Source organism: Plectropomus leopardus, chromosome 16, assembly GCF_026936395.1.
Source record: "Plectropomus leopardus strain MGB_pleo_1.0 chromosome 16, ASM2693639v1, whole genome shotgun sequence".
Lineage (NCBI taxonomy): Eukaryota > Metazoa > Chordata > Actinopteri > Perciformes > Serranidae > Plectropomus > Plectropomus leopardus.
The window spans coordinates 8545277-8569477 of NC_142191.1; the positions used below are offsets into that span (position 1 = coordinate 8545277).

The window sequence follows — 24201 nt, forward strand, 5'->3', positions numbered from 1 at the left end:
CTCCCCGGTGCTTGTATACTGGGACAAGGACAGTTGTCCATTTAAACGGCCTAACGGAGCTATGACTGTAGCTCGACTAAACTGTGCATGAAGATTTAACGACTGTCTGCAAGAATTAAAATTTCCCAAAATGTCAAATGATTCAAAGTAGACACGGAATAAGTTTTGAAGTGGATTAACAATTTCTACCACTTTTTTTGGCAAAGTGATATGAATTTTTCTTCTTGCTGTTGCCCGCTCCGCCTTAACTTTTTGTTGATAAGATTGTTCAAGTTTTACTGTTATATTTATTATTTATAGTGTACAGATGCTCTTTTAAAAAATGCTCTCTGTGTTCGAACAAAGCCGCATATAGATTAATGAATGCTGCTTTGTCTTTTCTGGAGTTGAATGAAGTTGTAGCTTATTTAGCCTTTACTACGCCAAAACTTCACCAGAGTAACGTGCACATTCTTTAAGTTATGTCTCTTTTCACATAGGAGAGAATACTGCTGAATTAGCAGCAGTGCATCCTGCTCGACCTTGATGACATTTTGCCAAATTCGTCTTTTCGCCGATAATTACTTTTTTGTTTGTGTGTGTGTTTGTTGGAGAGGCTCATTAGAAAAGCACTGATAGAGACTGTACTGAAATAATTATTTCCTCCCTCCCAACCCCAGTTAACAGAGAGAGAGAGAGAGAGAGAGAGAGGAGCAAGAAAGAAAAGAGGTGAAGAAATAAGGAGAAAGATTTGGAGCACAGCAGTGACAGTAAGAGACAGGAGGAGGAAGAGGGACGGCAGAGAGGGAGCAAGAGAGAAATTTAGAGAGATTTTACTCATTAAAAAGAGGAGCACAACAAGGGGAGATGGCATTAATCAGAGCTCTGCGCTAATGAGGCATTTACTCATTACGCTGAAATAGAGAGAGGCCAAGGAAGAAAAGGAGGGGGGGACAGCAGTATAAATTAATAGAGAGGAGAAGGGGGGAAATTAAGAAAGCGAAAGAACAATATGGAAGAGGTGACAGAGTTAAGTATAGATGTGGTGGGAGGAAAGGTAAAGACAGCTGAATATTCAGCATAGAAACAGATATTGATGTAAGAACTGAATCCTTTTGGCTCTATTTAAAAATCAAGAATAAGTCACATTAAATCCCACTGGTGAGTATTTTACCTCTTCATTTCACTATATTGTAGTTGTTAAGTGTGATAATCCCAGCATGGATGGATTAATTAGGGAGTCTTCCTGGCACACAGGGCCCCTTGGCCATCACTTGTAAAATTTCTTTCAATTAACAGGAACCAACTAGGAAGAGGTTCAAAAAGACCACAAGGAGATGCAAAGAAATACAATTTAACTACAAAAACAGGGAAAACATACACAAAGAGACACAAATCATCTACAAAGAGACAAAAAAACACAAACAGATGCATAATGATTACAAAGAGACAGAACAACCATAAAAGGACACAAAACACCCACAACGATCCACAAAATGACTTTAAAGTGATACAAAACAACCAAAAAAAAAGACACAAAAATAACCTCTAAAAGGTACATAATTATCACTAATAGACTCAAATTATTAAAAAATGACCTACTTTTTTTTTTTGTTTTTTTAAAAAGGACATAATAAGCAACAAGGAAACCACAAAATGACTATAAAGTGAAACACAGTGACCAAAAAAGACACAAAATTACCCCAAAGAGGCTCTACAGTACCTCAAAACACCCAAACAACTAAAAAAAAGACATAAAAAGTAAAAAGGACACACAAAATGATTATAAAGTGAAACACAATGACCAAAAAGACACAAAATGACCTCAAATAGACTCAAACAATTACAAATAGACATTAAAAAAAACACAGGGAGACAGTCACAAAAAATATTTAATGACCAAAAAGGGATGCAAAACCCCCCACACAATTTGTGTGTCTTGCTCAAATGTAGGGTGGGGCCCTTCAGTATCTGTGTCCAGGGGCCCATTGTCTCATAATCCATCTATGGATCCTAATGAAAATGTACCTTGAGTGTTTTTTTTGCCTCATCTGGGAGATTGTTTGATATTCTGAGATGCTTTTATTGGTTTTACATTTATGTTTAATCTACCGTATCAATAACGCAGCTAGAAGACCACTGAGGACACACTTGCAAGGGAAATAGAACTAACTGGATTTTGATAGACGAATACAAGAAAATCAAAGTTTGATCCTTTTTTTGATATCTTTAAAAGACGATCTCCACTGAGGAAATTAGCAAATGAAATGAAAGTCATTTTTGCTTTCAGCGTGCTTTTAAAGAGCATTAAGGCTTTTCATTAGACTAATGGCAAAGAGAAAATATGTGTGTATTTGTCAGTGTGTGTGTGTCAGTGCATGGCCATCTGTGAAATGATCTACGTCTCTCTGTGCTAAGTGGAGTCGTTAATATTTGCATTATTTAAAACCAAGACGACTATCATAAGTGATTTATTGTGCGTCTTTCAGGCTTTTAGAATTAAAAGGATTGCAGAGGAGCCACAGAAAAAACCGTGCTCCGGGACTGCAGGGGCTACTGCTGCGTGCTCTCTCTGCTGCTGTGAAGTGGAACCGAAACAACCAGGGACCGAAAAATGTTTGTTTATTTACTCGTCATCAGTTGTGCTGTTCTTTGCAGCTTGTGGCTGTTGTTTTAAGTTATCTCCGCCAGTGATGGGACTGCTCACGCTGTGGTGGACAAGCTGAGCAAACAAAGAGAAGACAATGTCTCTGTATCTGTGGAACAACAAGAGGCTGCAGCTACAGCTTTGCTCAGACACAGCGGGACTTTGAGCTAAATGCTAATGTCAGCATGCTAACATGAATGAAATGTAATGTTTACCATGCTAACATTCACTAATTAGCACTAAACACAAAGTACAACGGAGGCTGACATTGTCATTAAATTTGGGCTGCACCATCAATCGAATATTATTCCTGATCAAAATTTTAGCCTCCCACAATTAAATAACCATTATCGACTTTGATAGTGTTTAAAAGTTTGCTCCACTCATAGAAATCTCTGCTCAACATCAAATTCAGCACTTCATAAACTAACAGGGAACCTGCACTTTTAAAGAGCTTTTATGCCGTTATGCGTGCACCCAGAAGCATCAGCCTGTGACAAACTTTACCGACTTCTGCAACTGCAGACAAGCCAAACGAAAATTATCCAATTATCAACCATCAGCAGTCATTGTATGGAAGTATTTAGATTCAGGAGAGAGGAAATCATATGCAATGAGTACATGAGACTTATTTCTGTGCTACAGAGTACAACTAACTTGTTCAAGCTCCTGATAAATACACAAAAATCTACAATATTATACAAAATGACTATAAAGCGAAAAACAGCAACCAAAAAAGACACAAAATTAACTAGAAGAGACCTAACAGACCCAAAACAACCACAGGGAGATACAAAATTACCTCTGAAAGACTCAAGTGACTTGAAAAAACACATAAAAATCAAAAAGGACACACAAAATGACTTAAAAGCGAAACACAATGACCAAAAAAGACAAAATTACCTCCAAGAGTATCAAATGACTACAAAAAAGACATATAAAGCAACAAGGACACACAATGACTTCAAAGCAAAACAAAACAACAAAAGAGACAAAATTACCTCAAAGAGGCACAAAACAAGTACCATGACATATACAAATATACATAAACACAACACAACACCACACAACTTACATAATACATAAAATACACAAACGTGCTGACACACACATACATACATAGAAGTAATTATAATTAAAGACTGTTCTTTTTGGAGCCGTGCTGCCCGTTTGCCTATTAACCTCAGTAATGTTGTCGCATCAATGTGCTTCTCTTTCTCTCTGATGGCGTCCATAGTTTTTGGATTGTTGTGCTTATACAAACAAACAAAGAGAATAAATCATAACTGCGTTGCTTGAAACCAAAGCAGCAGCATTTGAGTTACTGACCCTCCCATGACACCACAACACAAAGCCTCTCCTCTCGCTCGCACCGAGATCATCACGTAAGAGCTTTTCATGCATAAAGAAACAACAAAACAAAACAAAACCAAGCTTTCCTCCATCTTTTTTCCTTCTTTCTCTCGCTGGCCTCCTCCCTCCCTTAATGTCCTTATCATAACCCTGCTGCTGCATGATTCAGATCTAATCTGAGCGATCCCAGATCATTGGAATTATACATCTAAGATCTATTTTTAGCTCACACTGAACCCTCCTCCTCTCTCTATCTCTCAGACCTCGATATGACAAACAGTTTGACTTTTAATTAAAACTTGGTTATAACTCGGCCCGACACTCAGCCGGCTGCTGTCTTCTGTCTGATGATGTCACTCAACTAATTCCCTCCGTCTCTCTCTGACTCTTTCTCTGCCAGGACTCTGACCTTGTTCTGACGTTTAACCTGTCCATGCATCGCTCCTGGTGGATGGAGAACGGCCCCGGGTGCCGGGTGACACCCATCACCCCGCCTCCCTCCTGGGCGCCCGAGGACCACCGATATATATCTATATCCGGCTGTCTGATGGATTTCCAGTTCATAGAGGTGGCTCACTCCTCGTTGCAGATACTCCTGGCTGTAAGTGCTCAAGCTAAAATAAGTACTTTCTAGTATGCACTGCAATTTCAAAGTGGAGTACCAGCATGTAATATATACGCTGTTACATTTCAGCTTATATCTTTAAAAGACCTTTTAACTAAAAGAGGGGACCTGTTGCTGACAGCAGGTGCTACAGTAAATATGTTGACATTGCTCTTAATATTTGCTTTCTGTATGACATGAGACTTAAAGCACAATTATTTTTTTTCTTTTTTCTTTCTGGCGACTTAGGGGAAGTGAAAGAACATAACATTGACGTATTAGCTGTGTTTCCATAAACTTATTTTTATGCAAATTTGATAGTATGGCATCAGAAAAGCTGTGTGGAAAAGGCAACATATGATAGCATTTCCTTAATTGGGCAAAAAAGTTTTCATGCCTGTTTGATGTTTTCATTTGATAAATGGTATATCGAAACTCCTTTGTCAAAAAATTCTAACAAAAGCCAACATTTTACTCACATGATCTATCAGTTGGCGTCTTCCTGCGCAGTAAAAGTTTGTCCGAGTTTGCACCTATACTTACGCCCAAAATAAAATGAAAACACAGAGGCTTTGTAGTCTGAACCATCATAAAGCAACACAGCAACACACTTCATTATTTTCCACAGTGGCATCACAGTTTTACCCCCTTTTGCTTTTACCTTTCACAATAAAAGCCCAACTAAAATTTATTTAGAGGCACCTCAAAAAAATAGCTTACACAGTCATCGCATCAATTTGTCTTCATCCCTGGATATCATGAAACACTGGCAATACTACCTAACATGAAAGAACAATTAAAACTTTCTAAATTTTACATTTCATGCATGAACTGTTGCCGTGTAAACAGTTCCTCAGTATGGAGATATAAACGGCTCATTCTAAGGTTACGAGAAAGCAAATTATTCTTATTTTCAGATCATTATAAACTAATGCAAACATAGTAATGAATATTATATACCATTTCTGCCAACAGATGTCCCTAAATCCTAAACACTGCACCTTTAAAATTTGCTTGACAGTTTAACGGAAACACAGCTGTTATCATATTATAAAGTTATTTATGGCTAATCCAAAAAATCTAAAATCAAACCCTCCGTGTAGTTGTTTTCTGGGCTCCACTCCTGGGAGAAACGTCCAGCTCTGTAGCTGCTAAATGTTTACCAGCTTATTGCAAACTTTGTCTGCCGGCTGTTTGGTGCTGGGCAGGTATTGTTCATTTGGGTTTATTGGGGTTCTCATCATCTACTCTAACGAAAGCAGCGAGAGTCGGAAAAACAAGAATGTGAAAGATACTGAAACGCTCTGCAGAGCTGATGAGAACTGCAGAATCAGGTGATAATTGGTTTGCTGTGAAGAGTGTATTTATCCGTAAAGGGTTATATGTTTTCCTGCAGAGAGAAAGCAAAAAAAAATCCCAAAATAGAACTACTATTCCTTTTAGTTGTGTCAGCTGTTAATTAAGAAAACATGCTGTATGTGAGTCTGTGCGTGCAAACAGGGTGGATGTAAAATACAGTTTGCAGTAATTAAATTAGTTAAATTCTGTTCTTTTTTTGGTGTGTGTGTGTGTGTGTGTGTGTGTGTGTGTGTGAGATGCTTTCCTTTGATGAATGTAATTATTAAATTGATGTTCTATCCAGAAACACTCACCAGTACATTTAGTTTAATGTATTCTGAAGTGTATTACGGCCGTGCCAACTTCTTTGTCTGTAGCGATGGGTTTGGGAATCGTGGGTGATTGTGCAACTTTGTGGTAAAATAAAGCATCCAGGCTCCATTAAGTTAATAACTTCATACCCTCATTAACACAGAATGGGCTGGATAAGCTGCTTTAGAGACTCTCTCTCTATCTCAGTTTTCTTTTCTCTATGTCTCTTTTGCTCACTCTGTCTTATTTCATTGTTACAAAAAACGATTTCCCTCTCTCTGTTTCCCTCCGCCTGTCGCTTACCCTCACCCTCTGTATTTCTTCCTCTCCTGCACTGTCAAACTGCGATAATTAGCAGGATCAGAAGAGACTGCGGAGAGAGAAATAAAGAACGGGAATGAGGGAGGCCTGTCACTTTTCATCCTAGTCTCCTCTGTACTGAAGCTCTGTGTTTTTTGTTTTTTTTTTGGGGGGGGGTGCATGCGCATACAAATACAGAGGCGCGCAGGATAAACAAACCAACGCGTCAGTGTGACTGCATGCATCATTACACCAACAGAAAGAGAGAAAGAGTTTTGGGAGTTTTCCACCTCTTTTGTTTTTCATTCTGCATCTTCCTCCTCTCACTTCACATGACTGTCTCCCTCCCTCGCCCGCTCTCCTGGTGCACTCTCCGTCAATCGATAGTGGTACTTATAGCGTGGCTGAGTGCCAAGCCACCACACAGCTGTACCACTGTCTCACTGTAATTGGTGTGTGGAAACACTGTCATGCTCCATGAGCACACACTCAACAGTCTGACTGCTTCACTGGCTGACTGGCTGCCTGGTTTACTGTAATTGGTGGAAACGCTGTCAAGGTCCTTAATAGCATACGTTCAACCAGTTGGACCAGCTGAATAAGTGCGGGGTCAGGATTCGCTCGGGTCGGACTTTAAGCTGACTGGTGGGTTTACTGGTTAGCTGTCCGGTTAACTGATTAGGCATGTCCTAAATGAGGCTTCAACCAATAATTATTTTCAGCCCGTTCTCATTCTGAACTCGTCAAACATCGCCGCTCTTTAGACTTTAGGGAGACTTTATTGTACCAGTGGGAAATTTGCCTTGGACTTCAGTGTCTGTAGTATGAAAAACAATAAAAACAACACGGTAAAAATACAACAACTACAAACATCAAATACTTTCATTTATCAATTGCACATGCCCAGCACGAAATAATAAACACCAGTACTTTGCTGAACTGCAAGAAAGAAATGCAGTGATACATATTCAGTGTAGCTGGTGTGAAGGGCTTAAATGGACAGTGGGACAAAGGAGTTTTTGAACCGGTTTTGTCTGTTTAGGGGGACTCTGTAACTTCTGCCGCTCTGTCGGTGCTTTGTCATAAATGCGCAACGCCAAAAGGCACATTTCGGGTTCACATGGGACACTGCTGGTAGGCGTCAGGTGAGAGCGCGGTCAGACAGAAACGGTCACGGTGTTATTATATGCCAGCGGACAGCACCTGCCCACCTGCGTGTGAAACTTATCAGTATGATGTCAGGTTGTAACGAGTGCGAGGCCGCTTATAGGGAAGCCCGGAGGGGTGGTGGATGGATCCCACAAACCTGGACTTTCATGCTGGAGTCCAGTGTTCGCTTCCTGTTTGAATGTGATGTTGTTGTTTTTTTTACCATTTACCACTCTTTTCTTTTCTGCTAGTCAAAGCGGAGCTGTCCACCTGCTCTTGTTGCCATCTTCTGCGTGTGGTTGTTTCTCCATTCTGGTAGCCGTTCTTCTTCTTCTCCCTTAGCATTTATTGGCAGACTACACCTGTAGGTGTATATGCTGTCCCTGTCAGAATTGCATCCCTGATAGCTACAGAACTGGAGAAAAACAAGTACAGTCACGTTTTCAGAGTTTTGGCATCAACATGATCCTCTTAAACTGGTTTTTGTGACATCCCTATAACTGATATTACTGCTGATACAGTGAAAAGCAAAGGGGCCGTCTGTTACTGGTGACATTTCCCAAAAATCTGCATTTTTTGATAGATTGGATTAAAAAATCTTATATGAACATATGTCAGGACGGTGTGAACGTGAGGCATCTCAGCTGTTAAGGTCCTCAACAGAGCATGTTTTTGTGTGGCTGGGTGGTCAGCAGGGTCTGTGATGTGCTGGTCTAACTGGCTCACTGATTTTGTCTCAGTTACAGGTTAATTTGCTGTGAAAGTTCAGGTTTGACACTAAATCTTGTATTCCTCTTTTTTTTTTTTTTTTTAAACATGTGACAAGAACATTTATCTCACAGGAAAATGAAAACTAATTTACCGACGTGTCATGTTACAGGCTGATTGGTTTGCTCCCTGACTGTTACAGCAAATTACTGTGTTATTTCTGAAGAGTTAAACGACTGATTAGTTCTCCAAACTGCAAAACACAAAGGGCTGTCTCTACAATTTGGTGCACAGTGTGAAGATCTGAGCTGAAGCAGAGCAGAGGGCTTCTCCAGGGAGATCCAGAGAGTCCTCAGTGAAATGTAGGCTAACGCCATCACTGCCAGACTGCAGCGCAGTGGGAGGAATGAGCCGGTCTGACTGCTGTGATTACAGCTGTTTTTTCTCTCTCAGCTTTATTCTACCTGCTAATAGCACAGAGTGATAATTAAATGACATTTCACAACAAAAAACATCAAAGATGAGGCTTCCTGCTGGCTCAGTGGTCTAGAGTGCATGCCTGCAGGTAATTTCGGTGATTAGCATAACGTCAACCAGAATGGAGGAACTAATCAGCGAAATCACCTACTGTTGTTTTTGGTTGGAAAGACGACCTGACGATACAGACGATACACTGAGACCTGCACTGCAAGCAGCTGAATAGCCTTGGCTATGAGATTTCATGGGTTCTTGTGATGAAAATGGTCATTATTTGTGCTGCTTGTTGGTATGTTACACCTGTTAGAAACACTGAAAGACAAACTGACTGAACACTGAACAATATCACCACCCAGTCAAGCATGTTTTGCTCCAAATCGGCTCATATCCTTGACATATTTCTGGTGTAAAGTCCAAAATTGTTCGTCAAAATGGCCCATAACCAACAGACAGTATAAACTTTGAGACAGTTATGAACCTTTGCTCACCCTGTACCCTTTCAAAATAAAGTTTCAGTTTCAGTTTCAGTTTTTCAAATATTAATTGAGTATCTGCCAACACAGGATCCTGTTATTAGGTCACTGAAGAGAAAACAGAGCGCTTCAGGGATGATGTTTGTCTGTAGGCTGATCACCCTGGTTCCCTCATCAAAAAGGGGAAAAGGGGATTTTTCCATCAGATTTTGGATTATTGCATAAAAAAGCAGGTGTTAGCATAGCAGCTAATTCAAATAAAAAAACACCGGCCGTAAATGTCCGCAAACTGGGAAAACAATGAGATTCAGCAGCTCCTTACCCTCCAAGCAGAGGATGAGATCAGCTACGATGTAACAGAGACGGTAAATGATTGTTGATGAAGCTGATGATTTAATTCAGCTGTGCTGCGGCAGGGAGCGATCTAAAACATGCTCCAGGAGAGGTTTTGGAAACGCTGATCAAACCAATAGTTATCAAGTGATTTCACTCAAAAACCACATATTTTGACATTTTGGTGGTGCTGCAGGAAAAGTCAGTGGGGTCGCCATAATTCTTAAGATACATCATCTGGGGACCGTGCATAAAAAGTCACAGCAATCCATCCAAAAATTGCTGAGATATTTCAGTCTTCACAAAAGTGGAATGACAACATGGTGGCTGGCACACTTAATAATTTAGAAAATATTACCCACAGGATGTAGCAAGCAAAAAAAAAGAAAAGAAAAAGAAGGGCAGCTGAACCACCAAAAAGTGACAACCATTTAAAAGATTTCATTGGACGTTAAGCGGACAGTCCTTGGTCTGTCCCCTCATAATGATCAGTAGGATGGCCGTGGTTTTAATGACCACAACTAAAGGACACTCTGCACTCTGAGCTCTGTTAATTCAGCCACTGAATTATTGTAACGTTATAAAAGGAATATGACAAAAATACCTGAAACAGTTTCTAGGTCTCCTTGTGTATTGTTATGGAAATAAATTGCATCATTAGCATATGAAATGTTGTTTATAATTTCATTGCCTGAATTGAATGGGACATTGTCGTCGTTGACCACAGACAATGATGCCATGTTAGGGTCGGATTGTATTCATGGTCGCAGCACCGGGACCAGATTGGTTTTCATAGCTGTTGTCATTCAAAGAGACAGAAAAGAGAAGAACAATCCATGTGAATTGAACGTCAGTCAACCAAGGCCACCGCCGTGCTCTAAAGCACTAATCCCATATTTCCTAAAAATGTTAAACCTCTTGTTTTTGTTTGTTTTTTTAAGATTACGACAGGTAATAATGTCCTGAATCAATTAAAACAAAGCCTGCAAGAAGAGGTGATAAATGGCAGCTGCAAAATTAGAGGGTGAGCTAGATTTTTTTTTAACCTCTTTTTATTGATTTTTTTTTCAATATGCAAAATGTAAACCCTCCAAAATTAACTGTATTTATTCCATAGACAGCGCTGGCCCCAAACCCCCTTCCCACTCTCCCCCATCCCTCCCATCCTGGGTCACAAAATACCCAAACAACAATAACAATGACCAAATAAAAAAATGTAAAAAAAACCCTGACTCGTATACCCATATATATGCATACATATATATATACCTATGCACACACATATCCACATAAGCACACATACTAAATAGATTTATTAATTAATACATGAGTAAATAAGAGTAACACTGACATCAGGGTGAGGGAATTTGACTTGATGTTTTATTTTGTTATGCGCACTTTTGCACAAGCATCAGACAGCTCAAACAAATTTAGATGGAAGTGATTAAACCTAATTTTAGATTGTAACATTACAGAGATTTTTCAGTGCAGCCCGGAGCTGACAAAATTTTTTCATCACAAATTAATCACTGTGAGCAAAACATTAGTTAAAGTTTAAGTGGGCATCTTCAGCACGTAACACATTCAATCCACCTTCATCACGGCACAATTTATCTGCAGCTGTAATAGATTCTCTCATTTGAGGAGAATATATTTTCATAATAGAGTAATGCATCCAACGCAAATGAGATTATCACACAGGCGGACAACAATTAGGATTCCTCACAAACAGTGTGAAGGCTGTGGGTGTGAAGATGCAGGGAATGGGAAAGAATTCATAACGGACCTAAATTACATCATGATCTTCTGAAATGTTGCTCATACATCAAACTGTGAGCTGATTCAGATTTTACAAACCTTGAGGGGGACGCTGCAGAGGCGTCAGCAATTTCCACTGCGATTGTTTTGGCAAAATGCAACCCCACCTTCCTCCTCGGTGGAGGACGAAGCCCGTCACCGGGTGAATGACCTATAACTGTCTTCCCCATGGCATCTGTCCTTGCTTTTCTAAAAGGTTTCCTCCCACGATGCTTTTTGGTCTCCGGCTACGCAGAACACACACTGTAGGCTTTTCCCGTCCTTATCCAACACCAGCTGTTTGACATTCAGCTAATTTCTCCCCGAGCTCCTTTCAGAACTTCAGGTGTTATCAGAATCTCTGCTCAGGGAGCATTTGGGACCTGATTATTTCAGGAGAGAATGATGATTCAGTTATCTTTTTTTTAGTTTAATGACATTTCTTTGCCACATGGCAAATGTAGCTCCATGCTTTTATGGGATTCTTGATCATTTTGGGTGCTGATGTTAAAGTATTCACTTTAAAAAAAAAAAAAAAAAAAGCCAACAATTGGCAAATACAATGCTACCTCATTACTCTGTAATAAAGAAAGAAAAGAAAACCTATTTTCAATTTAAATCCCAGTAGAATTTAGACATGGATTTGCTATTAAATGTAAAAGTGTCTCAAAGATTGAGTTATCTACAACGAGTGCAGTTTTTACATTCATGGTCCCCAGATAATGTTTCTGTAATGTAATGACTGATTCGTAATTCCCGTTATTCTAGCGCCAACATGAGGTTGGAATTTGTGGTTTTGTGCAGAATATCTCAACAACTATTTATATGATTGTCATTAAATTCTGTAGACACATTCAATTTGCCCTCAGATCAAATTATAATAACTTAAGTTTTTGTTCAATTTTCAATGTAGCGCCATCATCAGGTCAAAAAATACCTGCAAATGTTAGTATGCTAAAGCCAGGTTTTATACTTCTCAGTCAATGGAGCTTAGAGGGAAAATGACACAGCATAGTATTGTGATATTTTGTGTGCCAATATTTTATCACCACACAGATGACAAGTATCAGTTATTGATAATGTAAATTATTAATTTTGCAAATACGAAGTAAACTTTAAGTACCCTGCAAGAACAATAATATCCGTTCCTTTTTCAGTCCAATAGATACATTTTGTTGCAATAAAAATGACTGAAAATTAATCATATTAGATAAAACAGATGTCAACAAAGTTTTTCTTTGGGGATAACCTGTAACTTGCAGCTGAATAAAAGATAAGAAATTCCGATTTATCACAATATATTTTACCATAATACTTATGGCAAAATGTCTACAGTCGCACCAAAATTATATCGTGAATCGTGTATCGTGATGACAACATATTATGGAGCATCTGGTGACAGTAGACTCTGGTGTGCTCTGTATAGAAAAGTTTCCTGTGCCGCAGCCTGACATGCACCTCCTTAGAAATGCAACTTTACATCAAGGCGACGCAAACCTCCTGTTTATTTTTGTAAACTGAAAACCATTTTCCTAAGAAGAAACAATGCTTGTAATTACTTTTATTTTACAAATAAGAAACAATATTAATATATATAAATACTGCGTGGCTTTATATAATAAAAGAAAGTCCCCTAGCTGCTAGGCTTAGTTATTCAATTGAAAATATCATAAGCTTATGCTAAAAATGTTGCATATGAGGGGAAAAACGTGTTTTATCAGTGAACCATGTAATTCATAATAAGGCTGTATTTTATTACGCTATCTTTGTTAAATGTTGCTGTTGTTCCTGACTTCATATGAGAGGCATAGAGAAAACTTCCACCAGGCCAATTTATACAATAATAATAATAATGCTAATAACAGTAGCATGTATTTGTGGGGGAAATATGTGTAGTATAACACATATGAATTTGTTGGTGAACCTTGTTAGTTACAGTGGAGTCAAATTTTGTACTTTTGTGACATGCTATTAAGCCATGTTTTACATGTGTTTTATGTGTGTTAGTTCAATTAACTTTACGGCACTTCACAAAAAACTCAACAAAGCGAGAATAGAAATCCCTTCTACAGCTGGTGTTTTTTCAGTTTTTTTTAACAATTATTCTTTTGGGGATTTTTGCCTTTATTAGACGGTGCTTTTGTTTGGGTTTTTTTCTCCTTCTGTAGCGTGAAAGTAGGAGAGAGGGGATGACATGCAGCAAAGGGCCTAGGTTGGAATCGAATTACTGCATTGAAGACTTAGCCTCTGTACATGTGGTGCCTGCTCTACCAACTGAGCTACTGGGCACCCCCAATTAGTGTTCACATAAGTATAAATGCTCACAACAGCACAGGCTCAGTGTAGAGTCTACAAACACAGCTATAAATCAGTCTTAACTCCAATATGGTAAAAAAAAAAAAGTGTTGAGAAGACATTGTGAAACTGGAGGGTGCATCTGCAGTGCAGGAAGCCCACGTAGGATTCATTATCACTGCAAACATTTTCACAGATTATTCTGTTTAAGCTCTGAAGGGGAAAATGTTACAGTCAACTGTTGTGGCGAGGCGGGAACAGGTACATCTGACAGTTTATTACCCATACCATTAGTCCTCACTGCCTTAAGATGATGCCAACGGGTTTTGCTGACTCACTGTTGCTTAACTAACCACATTGTTTATCACAACAACAAGCACCTGCTGCACAGTATTTTTAGGAAATGGGATAAAGACGGTCCCTCTGCCTCCTGGGATATATTGTGTGTGTGTGTGTGTGTGTGTGTGTGTGTGTGTGTGTGTGTGTGTCACCGTTCACATAAAACCCCATTAAAATGGTTTCTGCTCTGAATGAGGTACACGCCTCAGTGAGGTGAAGTGGGGAAGTTGTACAAGTTTATTGCTTGTCAGGCTGATCAGGGCAGAGACCCCGTCCATGCTGAAGAGGTGCGATTTCCATTTCCACTTGTCACACTGAACACCCTTCAGTATTGCTGCGGTAACTAGGTAACCTTAATCTACAGACAAAATGAAAAAAAAAGTCTGTCTGAGAAACTGGGGAGCTGCTTACTTTAATTCAGTCCATCACGATGCAGACAGAAGCTGCAAAACAGGGAGGAAATATCAACAAAGAGGGACAGAGGAGAAGCTGAAATACTTTTTCCTGTTTTATTATCACACACAAACTGTGGTCAGTCACCATCAGCCTATTAATTATCAATAGTTCATTAGTTCCTCAAAAACTAGAAAAGTAAAAATTTTCTACAGATAAAAAAAATGTCCCTTTGAGTGTACATGCTGTACAAAGTTGGAGTGTTAATTATATTTTAAGTGTTGAGTGCTGAAAGAAGTTAAAGATCGAGTTGAGTTTGAAGCACTAAGAGGAACTAAAATCATAAAAGTGTGACACATTTTGGCTGGAAGTGTCAGCTGACGTTTTATCACTGACTGCAGGTGAATCCTCTGTTAAATTGTTAGAATTCTCAGATAAGAAATTAAAAAAGCAGAAGTGTCAGCTGAAGAATAATTTTTCTGTTGTAAACGATTAAAATTGTAAATGAATGGAATGAGCTGATTTAACAAATTATTATGGTAATACTGTAGATAATATACACAAAAATAACAAGGGATGTCAGTTCTTGGATTAATTTTGCTTTCTCTAGCCTGACTCCTGTTAACTGGTAAGTAACCATTTAATTTCTATGAAAAAAACAAACGAAACACAAATGATGTAAAATACGAAATGGCAACTACATCAGCGTAGGATTTAGCAAGCAATGCACGTACATACGTATATATGTCAGTGTTGGCAATAATACCAGAGGGGGTTTGTGGCTTAAAATTGCTCACTTACTGTTAATGCTGTTGGGTCGTGAAGGCTTTACTGGCGTTAATCGTCGAATAAGCGGCACCGCTAGCAAGCAGGTGATGTGCAGTGCACTAAATTGTGAATTGCAAAATTACCAACAGACCAATGTGTAGCCTGTCAAAATTATTCTTAGTTGACTAAATAACTTTTGACATCCCTAATAAACAATAATAATTAAGTAATCGCTTCTCGCAGATTAAGTTTTCCAAACATAACTTTGGTAAAAATGTTCCACTTCCCATTTTTCATTTCATTTGTGGTTATATAATAAGCTGAATGCTGTGAGCTTGAAAGCATGAGTCACTGTGAGGAAAATATTGTGCACTAGCAAAGAAGTAAATAAAGTTACCTTCAAGGTCAGTGTACAGCGCTGTGGGCTAAAAGATGTGGATGGTTGTGTGATGTTTTTGATCTTAATCTTAGTCATATCAACATCTGTTGTAGGAGATTTTATTATTTACTTTAGATATAAAATATCTCATGGAGAACTTTCTAGCCTTGTAAAACTCAAAACGATGGAAACTTGAGTGTTCGGGTTTCACCAACAGCGGGAAAGTCTAAATATAACTGCAGGCATCAAACCCAGAGCTCCAACAACAAACAAGATAAGGCGCACACACGTCACAACTCCACAGCTGATATTGGTGCACCCCGGCTATCTTATTTAGGTTCCTTCACATCGACAGAAGATCAAATCAGGCTTTTTGTAAACAGGATATTATGTTTACATGCAGCAACACAGAAGCTGAATACTTGAGTATCCAGAATATTAACAGGATATTGATGTGCAGAGAAACGCACTCTGTCACAGCTGATCAAATGTTCTCTATCGCAGGGCGGCACGGCTCCCTGCACACTGTTCAGTGATACTAACAAAACTGCACCCAAAAGTCATTTTCAGAGGCAATGAGCCTGCAGAAGACAGAACGGGCTGCGGTTCAGCTTTTACTGCATGTGACAGAAAACTCCCCAAACTCCTGAAAGTCTTTTAAACAACATTTTGACTTTGTGACATCAAAAGTGAATACTAAAAAAGTGAATCATTTTAACTGGAGTGGCAGACTGTCTTAAAAGAATGTTTCACCTAAAAAATTATAATTTGTTCATCAATTACTTGCCGAAAGTAAATTTGTACTCTCCTCTGTACATTTTTATTAGCGGTTAACAAATAACAAGTCTACAGTTAACTGTCATGAAAAACTACTTTTATCCGCCTCTCTCAAACTAGCGGTAAACTGTGCAAAATATAATTGAAGTTTCACCTTATCCAACCTTGGTTTTCAAAGGAACGACACAGGAGATTATTCCTGCGCGCTGATATCAAGCTTTATAACTCATCTGCCTCCGTCAGATCCGTTGACACTGAGCCCGATCAGTACTACACATGTGCAACCCTCAACAGAGATGAGAGAGAAGCGAGATGGCTCACTCCCTAGCAACTTTTATCAAAAGCTCCAGAAAGAAAGATGTGTTTAATCTTTTTGTCACTTGCCTGATTTGGCAAGTGAGATGCTAGATCTACTAGCATTTTACCTGCTTTCGTCAAACGGCAATCATCATTATCCTCATTGTTAAGCCCTTAAGTGATTTAAATAGTAAGGTTTTGGTAAAAAATGAAAGCAGGTATTCCCACAGTCTCATTTATGTGTGGTGACCTGCCATGATTAAAACATCTGCTGCCACGTCCAGAATTTATATTTTCCGAAGTGGACTGTTCATTAGGAGCACTGTTGGAATGGGTTTACTGTTTGGTAATTCCACACTGTCGGAGCGTAGAGAGTACTCTGGGCAGAATGCAGCAGCAGAACGCCTCAAACTCCTCAAAATGCTGCTGAGGAGGAAAAAAAACAATGTCGAGTTACAACTGCTCTGCATTCATGGGACTCGCAAAAAAAAGGTCTGAATTTAGAGAGGGGACAGACAAATAAGAAAAGGGACAGACACACACACACTGTTCTAATGATGTGGGAAACACTGGATAAATTAAGCTTGGATTATACTGCACAAATTGAGTGAGAGTTTGTCTGTGAAGTATTCATTTAATCTTTCAAAATAAAGGCATTCTGCTAAACTGCTATCAGTCACAGTGACAACTGATATTTTGAAGCTAGTAATGGTTATGAGCGTCCTCGACTAGGAATCATTTTTCATGGCATTTCCGATACATAAAGCCTGTTTTGTTATCCATATTGTTTTTCTCATCACCGTATTTGGTGCAACTTTAAGTAAATTTATCCCTCACTGCGAAAACATATTTCTGAGTCACATGCTTGTCAGAAACAGCAAAATAAATGGAAGGAGAAATAACAAAAAAAGGAAGGGAGAAAAAAGAGATCGTGGAGGAGAGGAAGGAGCAGAAGCAGAAGGGAAATAGCCGGAGAGGGAGAAAAGCAGGGAGGAGAGAGGTGCTTTGGGAGCTGAACATTATTTAGACTAAATGAGGTCAAGACCTTGAGATATACTCTGAATCTCAAACGTAGTTGTTCACATTTGCAGCTCACCGTGTATTTAAGTGTGTGTGTGTGTGTGTGTGTGTGTGTGTGTGTGTGTGTGTGTGTGTGTGTGTGTGTGTGTGTGTTGGCATGTGTCCATTCAGTCAATAGAATACCAACCAGGTCAATGTCATTTTTTCCAGCACTTAAATCCTCCTTTGGACAATCAGGCCTCTTTATTCAGAGTAATATGTTAGTTTAATGTCTCACAGAAACACATACACCTCCATCACCGTCTGCCTGCGTCTTCCTCTCTTTCTCTTGTTCCTCCTCTATTGTCACGGGGTAATAAGGTCACTAAAAAGCTGACCTTACATTGACCGCACCTTGCTGCATCTTCGCTCCAATCAGCCACCTCCTGCAGGTCGCCTTGGAAACAGACAGCCAATGGGAGCGCAGATCAGAGAGCAAAGGTGTTCTGCTAGTGTGGCTGCTATATCACCACACACACACACACAGACATACACACACACACACACACACAGAGTTATCTCTTTTTATAACAGGAACACACAGCACTGTAGTTCCTTAATTATTCAATCTGCATCTGTCATTGTTTTCAGGTTTGTGAATGAGCAGATGTGTGACCATGAGAGAGAACAATGAGAGGTTTAGTTACAACAGAGACATGTCAGAGTGGACGGTTTTATTTTGACAATAGCAACTAATACAAAACTATCCACCTTGACATTGTATCATTGTCAAAGCAATAGAAGGAGCTGAAGTTCAATTTCAGTGATCAGAATCTCACTAATGTTTCCCCACAGAGAGATAATAGAGAATTACTTTTTTTTTTTTTTTTTTAAATAGTTTTAGGTTTTGAATTAAAATAGTGTCAGTATGGCTGTGAAACCGTGAAACTTTCGGCTAACCTTGAGGTTGTCATTGTAGATACCAGACATCCTCTGTGTGTGTGTGTGTGTGTGTGTGTGTGTGTGTGTGTGTGTGTGTGTGTGTGTGTGTGTGTGTGTGTGTGTGTGTGTGTGTGTGTGTGTGTGTGTGTGTGTCCATTGATTCAAGTGCTCTATTTTGGAGCAAAACACCACAGAGCTGTTCTGCTCCACTTACACCAACACCTGTTTTCTCTGTCTGTTCCAACAATTTGTTCAATGCCCATGTTTTCTCTCTGTTATCTGTCTGTCTATCTGTGTATCTGTCTGTCTTTTTGTCTGGTTATCTGTCTTTCTGTCTGTCTTGCACAAAACAATAATCCCCTCCTCTATTTTCTGGTGCTCTCTTTGTCTCTAGTTGATGGGGTTTATCTACGCCTGCTATGTGGTCAAGCTCATCTCAGAAGAAGAGGATAGCTGTAAGTACACACTCTCTCACACACACACACACATTTTACAGCAGAACCAAAGCAAACAAATAATTTCACCCTGCGTTAAATGTCATTGCAAGCTTTTTTGTTGCTGACTTTATTCTCAGCTCAGGATGCCATTATTCCACTGTATCTTTACATATAGAGTTCCTGTATTCATGGAAAACCTGGAAAAGTCATGCCAGGCCTGGCAACATTATGAAATTAGTAAAAATCATTGAAAATTTTGGAAAAGGCATGGAATTTTGTTCTAGGTAATGAAGTTGTTGGTCATTTTCCATGGATAACCTTTGACATAGTGTAACACAGCAGAAAATATATTTTCCGAAGCTTTCGACGTAACATAGCTCTGATGTGTGACATTTTGTTAACCATTGCGTGTGTTTCTTCAATTTCTCCCCTCTTTCTGTCTCTCTCTCCATGTGTGCCAGCAAGCTGAAATTCTGTTAAAATAGAGTTTGAATCTAATATGTTCTGAATCACCAGGTAGATAGGAAAAAAATAATAATATAAGCGAAATATTCACAATCCTGATTAGTCAAAAAAATCATTTGTTTGAGATCGGATTGGAAAAAGTCATGGAAATATTTTTAAACTTTGCTCACAAAGATCTGTGGAAGCAATAGCAAATAGTGGTTTGCTGCTATATTAATGTTTAGAATCTCATATATTGAACTTTAAATGTCAAGTATCACTCAAACTACACAATGAGAGCAGACATTTAAAGCTTTACAGACCTGCTGTGCTTAGTTACGGTTGCTATGATTAGAAATTGCTGTGCGGTGTAGGGGGTTTGCAAACTGTCACTTTAAAATATATATGGTTGGTTTAAGTGGCTGTTGCCTTTGTTTACTATCACTCATCGCTCTTTCCTGGCGTGTCCTCTTGTTCACTCTCTTGGTAACGAAGCAGCAGGTTTGAATGAAGCCATCTTGAGCCTGTGCTGACACTTAGAATTCAAAGTGAAATCTGTAGCCTCCAGATTTTGCAGTCAGGTTCGTTCATTTACAGTGACACACAGAGAGAGATAGTGAAGGATGAGGAGTGCTAGGTAGATTCATGCTAGATCAAAGCTGTCTTTCATTCATATGTCTCGCCTACACCACTTTAACCATCAAGCAACAGTAACAGGAGGAATCCAAAAGGGTGAGGAAGGAAAAACCAACTAAAACATGTTCACCCACCTCATTAATCTTCATTCAGTCTTTTATCAATACATACATTTATCAATACAACCAAACTGATTGGGAAATGTTCAGCGTTGACTACCATTTAGTAAGCATTTGCACAGTCTAAATGAATCACATTAGGAGTGTGATACCAGTAGAAGAGGAGGAGAATGAAGCAAATCAACATGTTAATTCTGCGATTGTTGTACTTTGAATGCAGCGCATGCCTCTGAGCATTAACTTGAACGAGCGCATTTACCTGAGGCAATCAGTTTAGTTATTCCATTAAAGAAGACGCAACCGAGGATCAATACCAAAGCATGTCTTATTCAACACTGAATTGAGGATGGTGTTTGCAGATGCATAAATATTGATAGGTGATAAACGCAGGCTGGATCAGGGGAAATAGTTGCGAGTAGACAAGTTTTCCTGCTTTCCTTTCAGCGGGTTTGGTGTTGAGATTGGCAGAGAAATTATATTCATTTGATAGAAAATTGGAGGTCAGCAGCAGATGCAAGACTTTATGTGACAACACGACCTCTGTGTCAACAAGGTCATGCATTAATATTAAGACATCATTAATGCAAATCACAGTCAAGGCTTGTACGATCATGAGAAACCTGGAAAAGTCACAGAATGTCCAAATAGCAATTTCCAGGCCTGGAAAAGTTTTGGAAAACTAATTATATCCTGAAAGTTTTGGAAAAGTCATTGAATTTTTTTTCACAACCCATAGAATAACACGTGTTAAAGGAATGTAGGAAACCATGATAATTTCTATTTTACCATTTCTGCCTATAATAACTAATGTAATTTTGATGACTTTTGTTTTGGTTGGAGCGTGGATTTGAGAGGAATGTTTTCTTTAACCCCCCCTTAAAAAAACTACTTTGTAGAGATTAAAAAGATGCAATTTTTTTCTTTTAAAATGCCAAAAAAATTTAATAGAAAAAAAAACTGTGGACATTTTTTTAAGAAAACATGCCTTGGAGCACAGGTTTCCTTTAACAAATCAGCGGTAAAATAAATGCAAAATGCAGCCATATGATGCCCCTCCCCTAAAGCACAAAAAAAGTCCCTCTCCTGTGTTTGAAAATTTGGTTCACATGCCTTCCCCCATTTTGCATCACCCCCTCCCCTCTTATTAATAAGTTTAAGTTCAGTTTTAATCCTGTTCTGAATTCATTATTTTTTTAAATAATATATATTTGAAAACGTTATTATATAGTAATGGAAAAAAACTATAAGGAGCATCGACTGTTGTTTGACAGAATGTATGGTCTTTCAAATTTGTCTCAAAGTCATGGAAAAGTCCTGGAAATGTATTGGTAAAAATGTGTCTGAATCCTGACCAGTTAAAAACAACTGTATTTATCCCACTTTTTCTGCAGTATAATAGAGTTTCAGGGGTTATTTTTTCATTTGAGAATATTTAATACTGCATTTGAATAAGTTTTGTGTTGACAGGAAACCTAAAATGCCACTTGTTCAGTGTCTAAATAATTCATGTCCAACAGTTATTATTTGGCCTTTGCCTAACTGTTGTATTTTGGCCCTTGGCTCTCTGTGCTGCACATTTCTGCTTGTTTTGCATCCTATGAGAGCGAGAGAGAGCTTGTTGGACCTAAAAAAATAATATCAGACAAGTTAGAGCTAGAGAAGAACACTGTGTATCCATGTGAGAGTTCATGTGTTTAGCAACATGTAAAATTCTGCTCTGGAAATCATTCCTATCTTCACTGTAACAGCTGAAACCTTAGGCAGAACATAAACTTGTAACACTTATTAAGTAGTTTCTAGTATAACGGCCATAAAAACCTTTTTTCTAAGCCAAAGTTATGTTTATTTCACATGTGATGTTGCTGTTCGTTGACGACAGTTTAGCATTTAACACCTTAGTTCTACTGGCTTGTCACAAAGCTTAAAAAAGAGCAGGGATTAAACACCTCACTGTGCATGTGGGTTCTTGACTTCCTAATGAGCATGCCCCAGGTGGTGAGAGTGGGCGGACACACCCTTACATCCTTATCATTAACAACGGAGCACCCCTGGGCTGCGTTTTGAGCCCCCTGCTGTACTCCATGTACACATATGAATGTGGCCACAACAGCATCATCAAGTTTGCTGATGACACAGCTCTGGTAGGCCTGATTACAGAAAACAATGAAAAGATCCCAACTTTCCAAATAACTGCCTTTTCCTCAAGCAGCAACCTCTGAGAAATGAAGCCAATGCGGAAGGGCCAAAAACTGCAGTTTATCGAATTGCCACTTGATCCTGGCTCCAAAACAGAATCAATCCCCATTGACCCCCATGTTGAAATGCCAAATTTTACAGCAGAAATAAACATGTTTTCAGCCTGGTACAAAAAACGGTTTTGGTCTGTATAGCTAATTCCAACATTTATAACAACTGCACAGGGGGTAAATGTTTTTATAAATCACCCGTTTACATTTTTATTAAGGCTTAAAGTTAAGTGACAGGCTGTCTGTCTATAGTGTCATTGGCATCTTAGACAGATCCATCCCTCGTTCCTCCACAGCTCCACCCTCTTGCCCAAATATGCTCATTTCTAGCTCAAAAAAATTAAACGTGGCGACAGCCAAAATGCCGAACTTGAGGTTTCAAGATTGAGATGTTTGTTACCACTGAATGGCCTGATAACAGGCCAACACCATCTGGCAATTTAGAGCTTCCAGTTCACCTCAGTATTATACCTTTTGACTGAAGAGAGCAATAAGAGCACACAGAGACATGGGAAGCAAGCAAACTGCACATAAATGAGCCGTAAGACTTTAAACCACACGAGTTATTTTCACACTTTTTCTCAAGGGACAAATGTTATCAGACAGAATCAGGATTCAAATTGAGGTTTCAGGCCACTATTAAGCCTTAATGAATATGCACACAGTGGCAGTGTCATGTCACATGCATCATTTTCATGTGACAAGAAGACAGTTTTCTCCAGAATGATTTGGGGATTCATTGTAATCCTGGCGTTGTGGAAGCCGTAAGCCTTAATGTGGCTGTGGAGGAGCGCTGCGCGATAATGCAGTCTGTGAGACTAAACAATAATCAGGGAGCTTTGTGGGGAAATGTGCCTTGGGTGAAGAAGCTAATACTCACTGAGGACCAATGAAGATTTTGAGTTGCTGAGAAAGCTAATTACTCTGATAATTATTCTGTGCATGTGTGAATGAGGATGTGTGTGTGTGTGTGTGTGTGTTTAAAGGTGTGTGGTTGCATCTGTGAGTGGGAGATTAATCACTATAGTGAGCCTTATCGGTCTCACAGCTTCTTGACAGACCTATTCTTATCAGACAAACGCACGTGAACAACACAAGTACACATGTACACACAAACTCTGCGACACTTCAGTCAAGACTGAATACTCACAACTTAAGAAATTAACCAAATACCACAATAATTTATAATAATTTGACCATAAAAATGGGAAAAATCTGTTCTTTCAGAGATCAGATTGTGGTTTCTGGCTTCTAGAGGGAATTGTTTATGTTGTTAGGCACTCATCGGACGAGCCTGCGCCTCATGAATAACATATCTGAGTTTTCAAATTGAGCTGCTACAGCTTGATCGGCGGCACACTGACAGGGTTACGGGCTCCATTTCCTCTTGCGTTCAAAGGGTCGAGCGCGTCAGAAACTCTGCGGAGACTGTTTGACTGCAGCATGAATCAGCAGGAAGCCCTCACCGTTCACACTCAGCCGTTCTTTCACAAAAGCATCCACACAAAGAAGGAGCACATCAAGCGCAGGCAACGTCTCCGCATCGTCTGACCGAACAACCGTAATGATCCGGATGATCGTAAAATATCAGAGTACTGCGGCAGTTCAGGAAAACTGCTGATAGACAAAGAAGATCAACTGAGTCCCGCTGTGTGGTGAA

General features: G+C 39.2%; 1 protein-coding gene across 2 annotated transcripts in view; it reads left to right on the forward strand.

Moving 5' to 3' along the window:
* nkain2 (sodium/potassium transporting ATPase interacting 2) overlaps positions 1 to 24201 on the forward strand; it is a 102439-nt gene that overhangs the window by 66065 nt on the left and 12173 nt on the right. For both annotated transcript variants that reach the window (XM_042503742.2, XM_088089622.1), the window contains exons 4-5: positions 4380 to 4580; positions 19054 to 19114. In XM_042503742.2, the coding sequence (XP_042359676.1) occupies positions 4380 to 4580; positions 19054 to 19114 (262 nt within the window). The remainder of the gene's footprint in view (positions 1 to 4379; positions 4581 to 19053; positions 19115 to 24201) is intronic.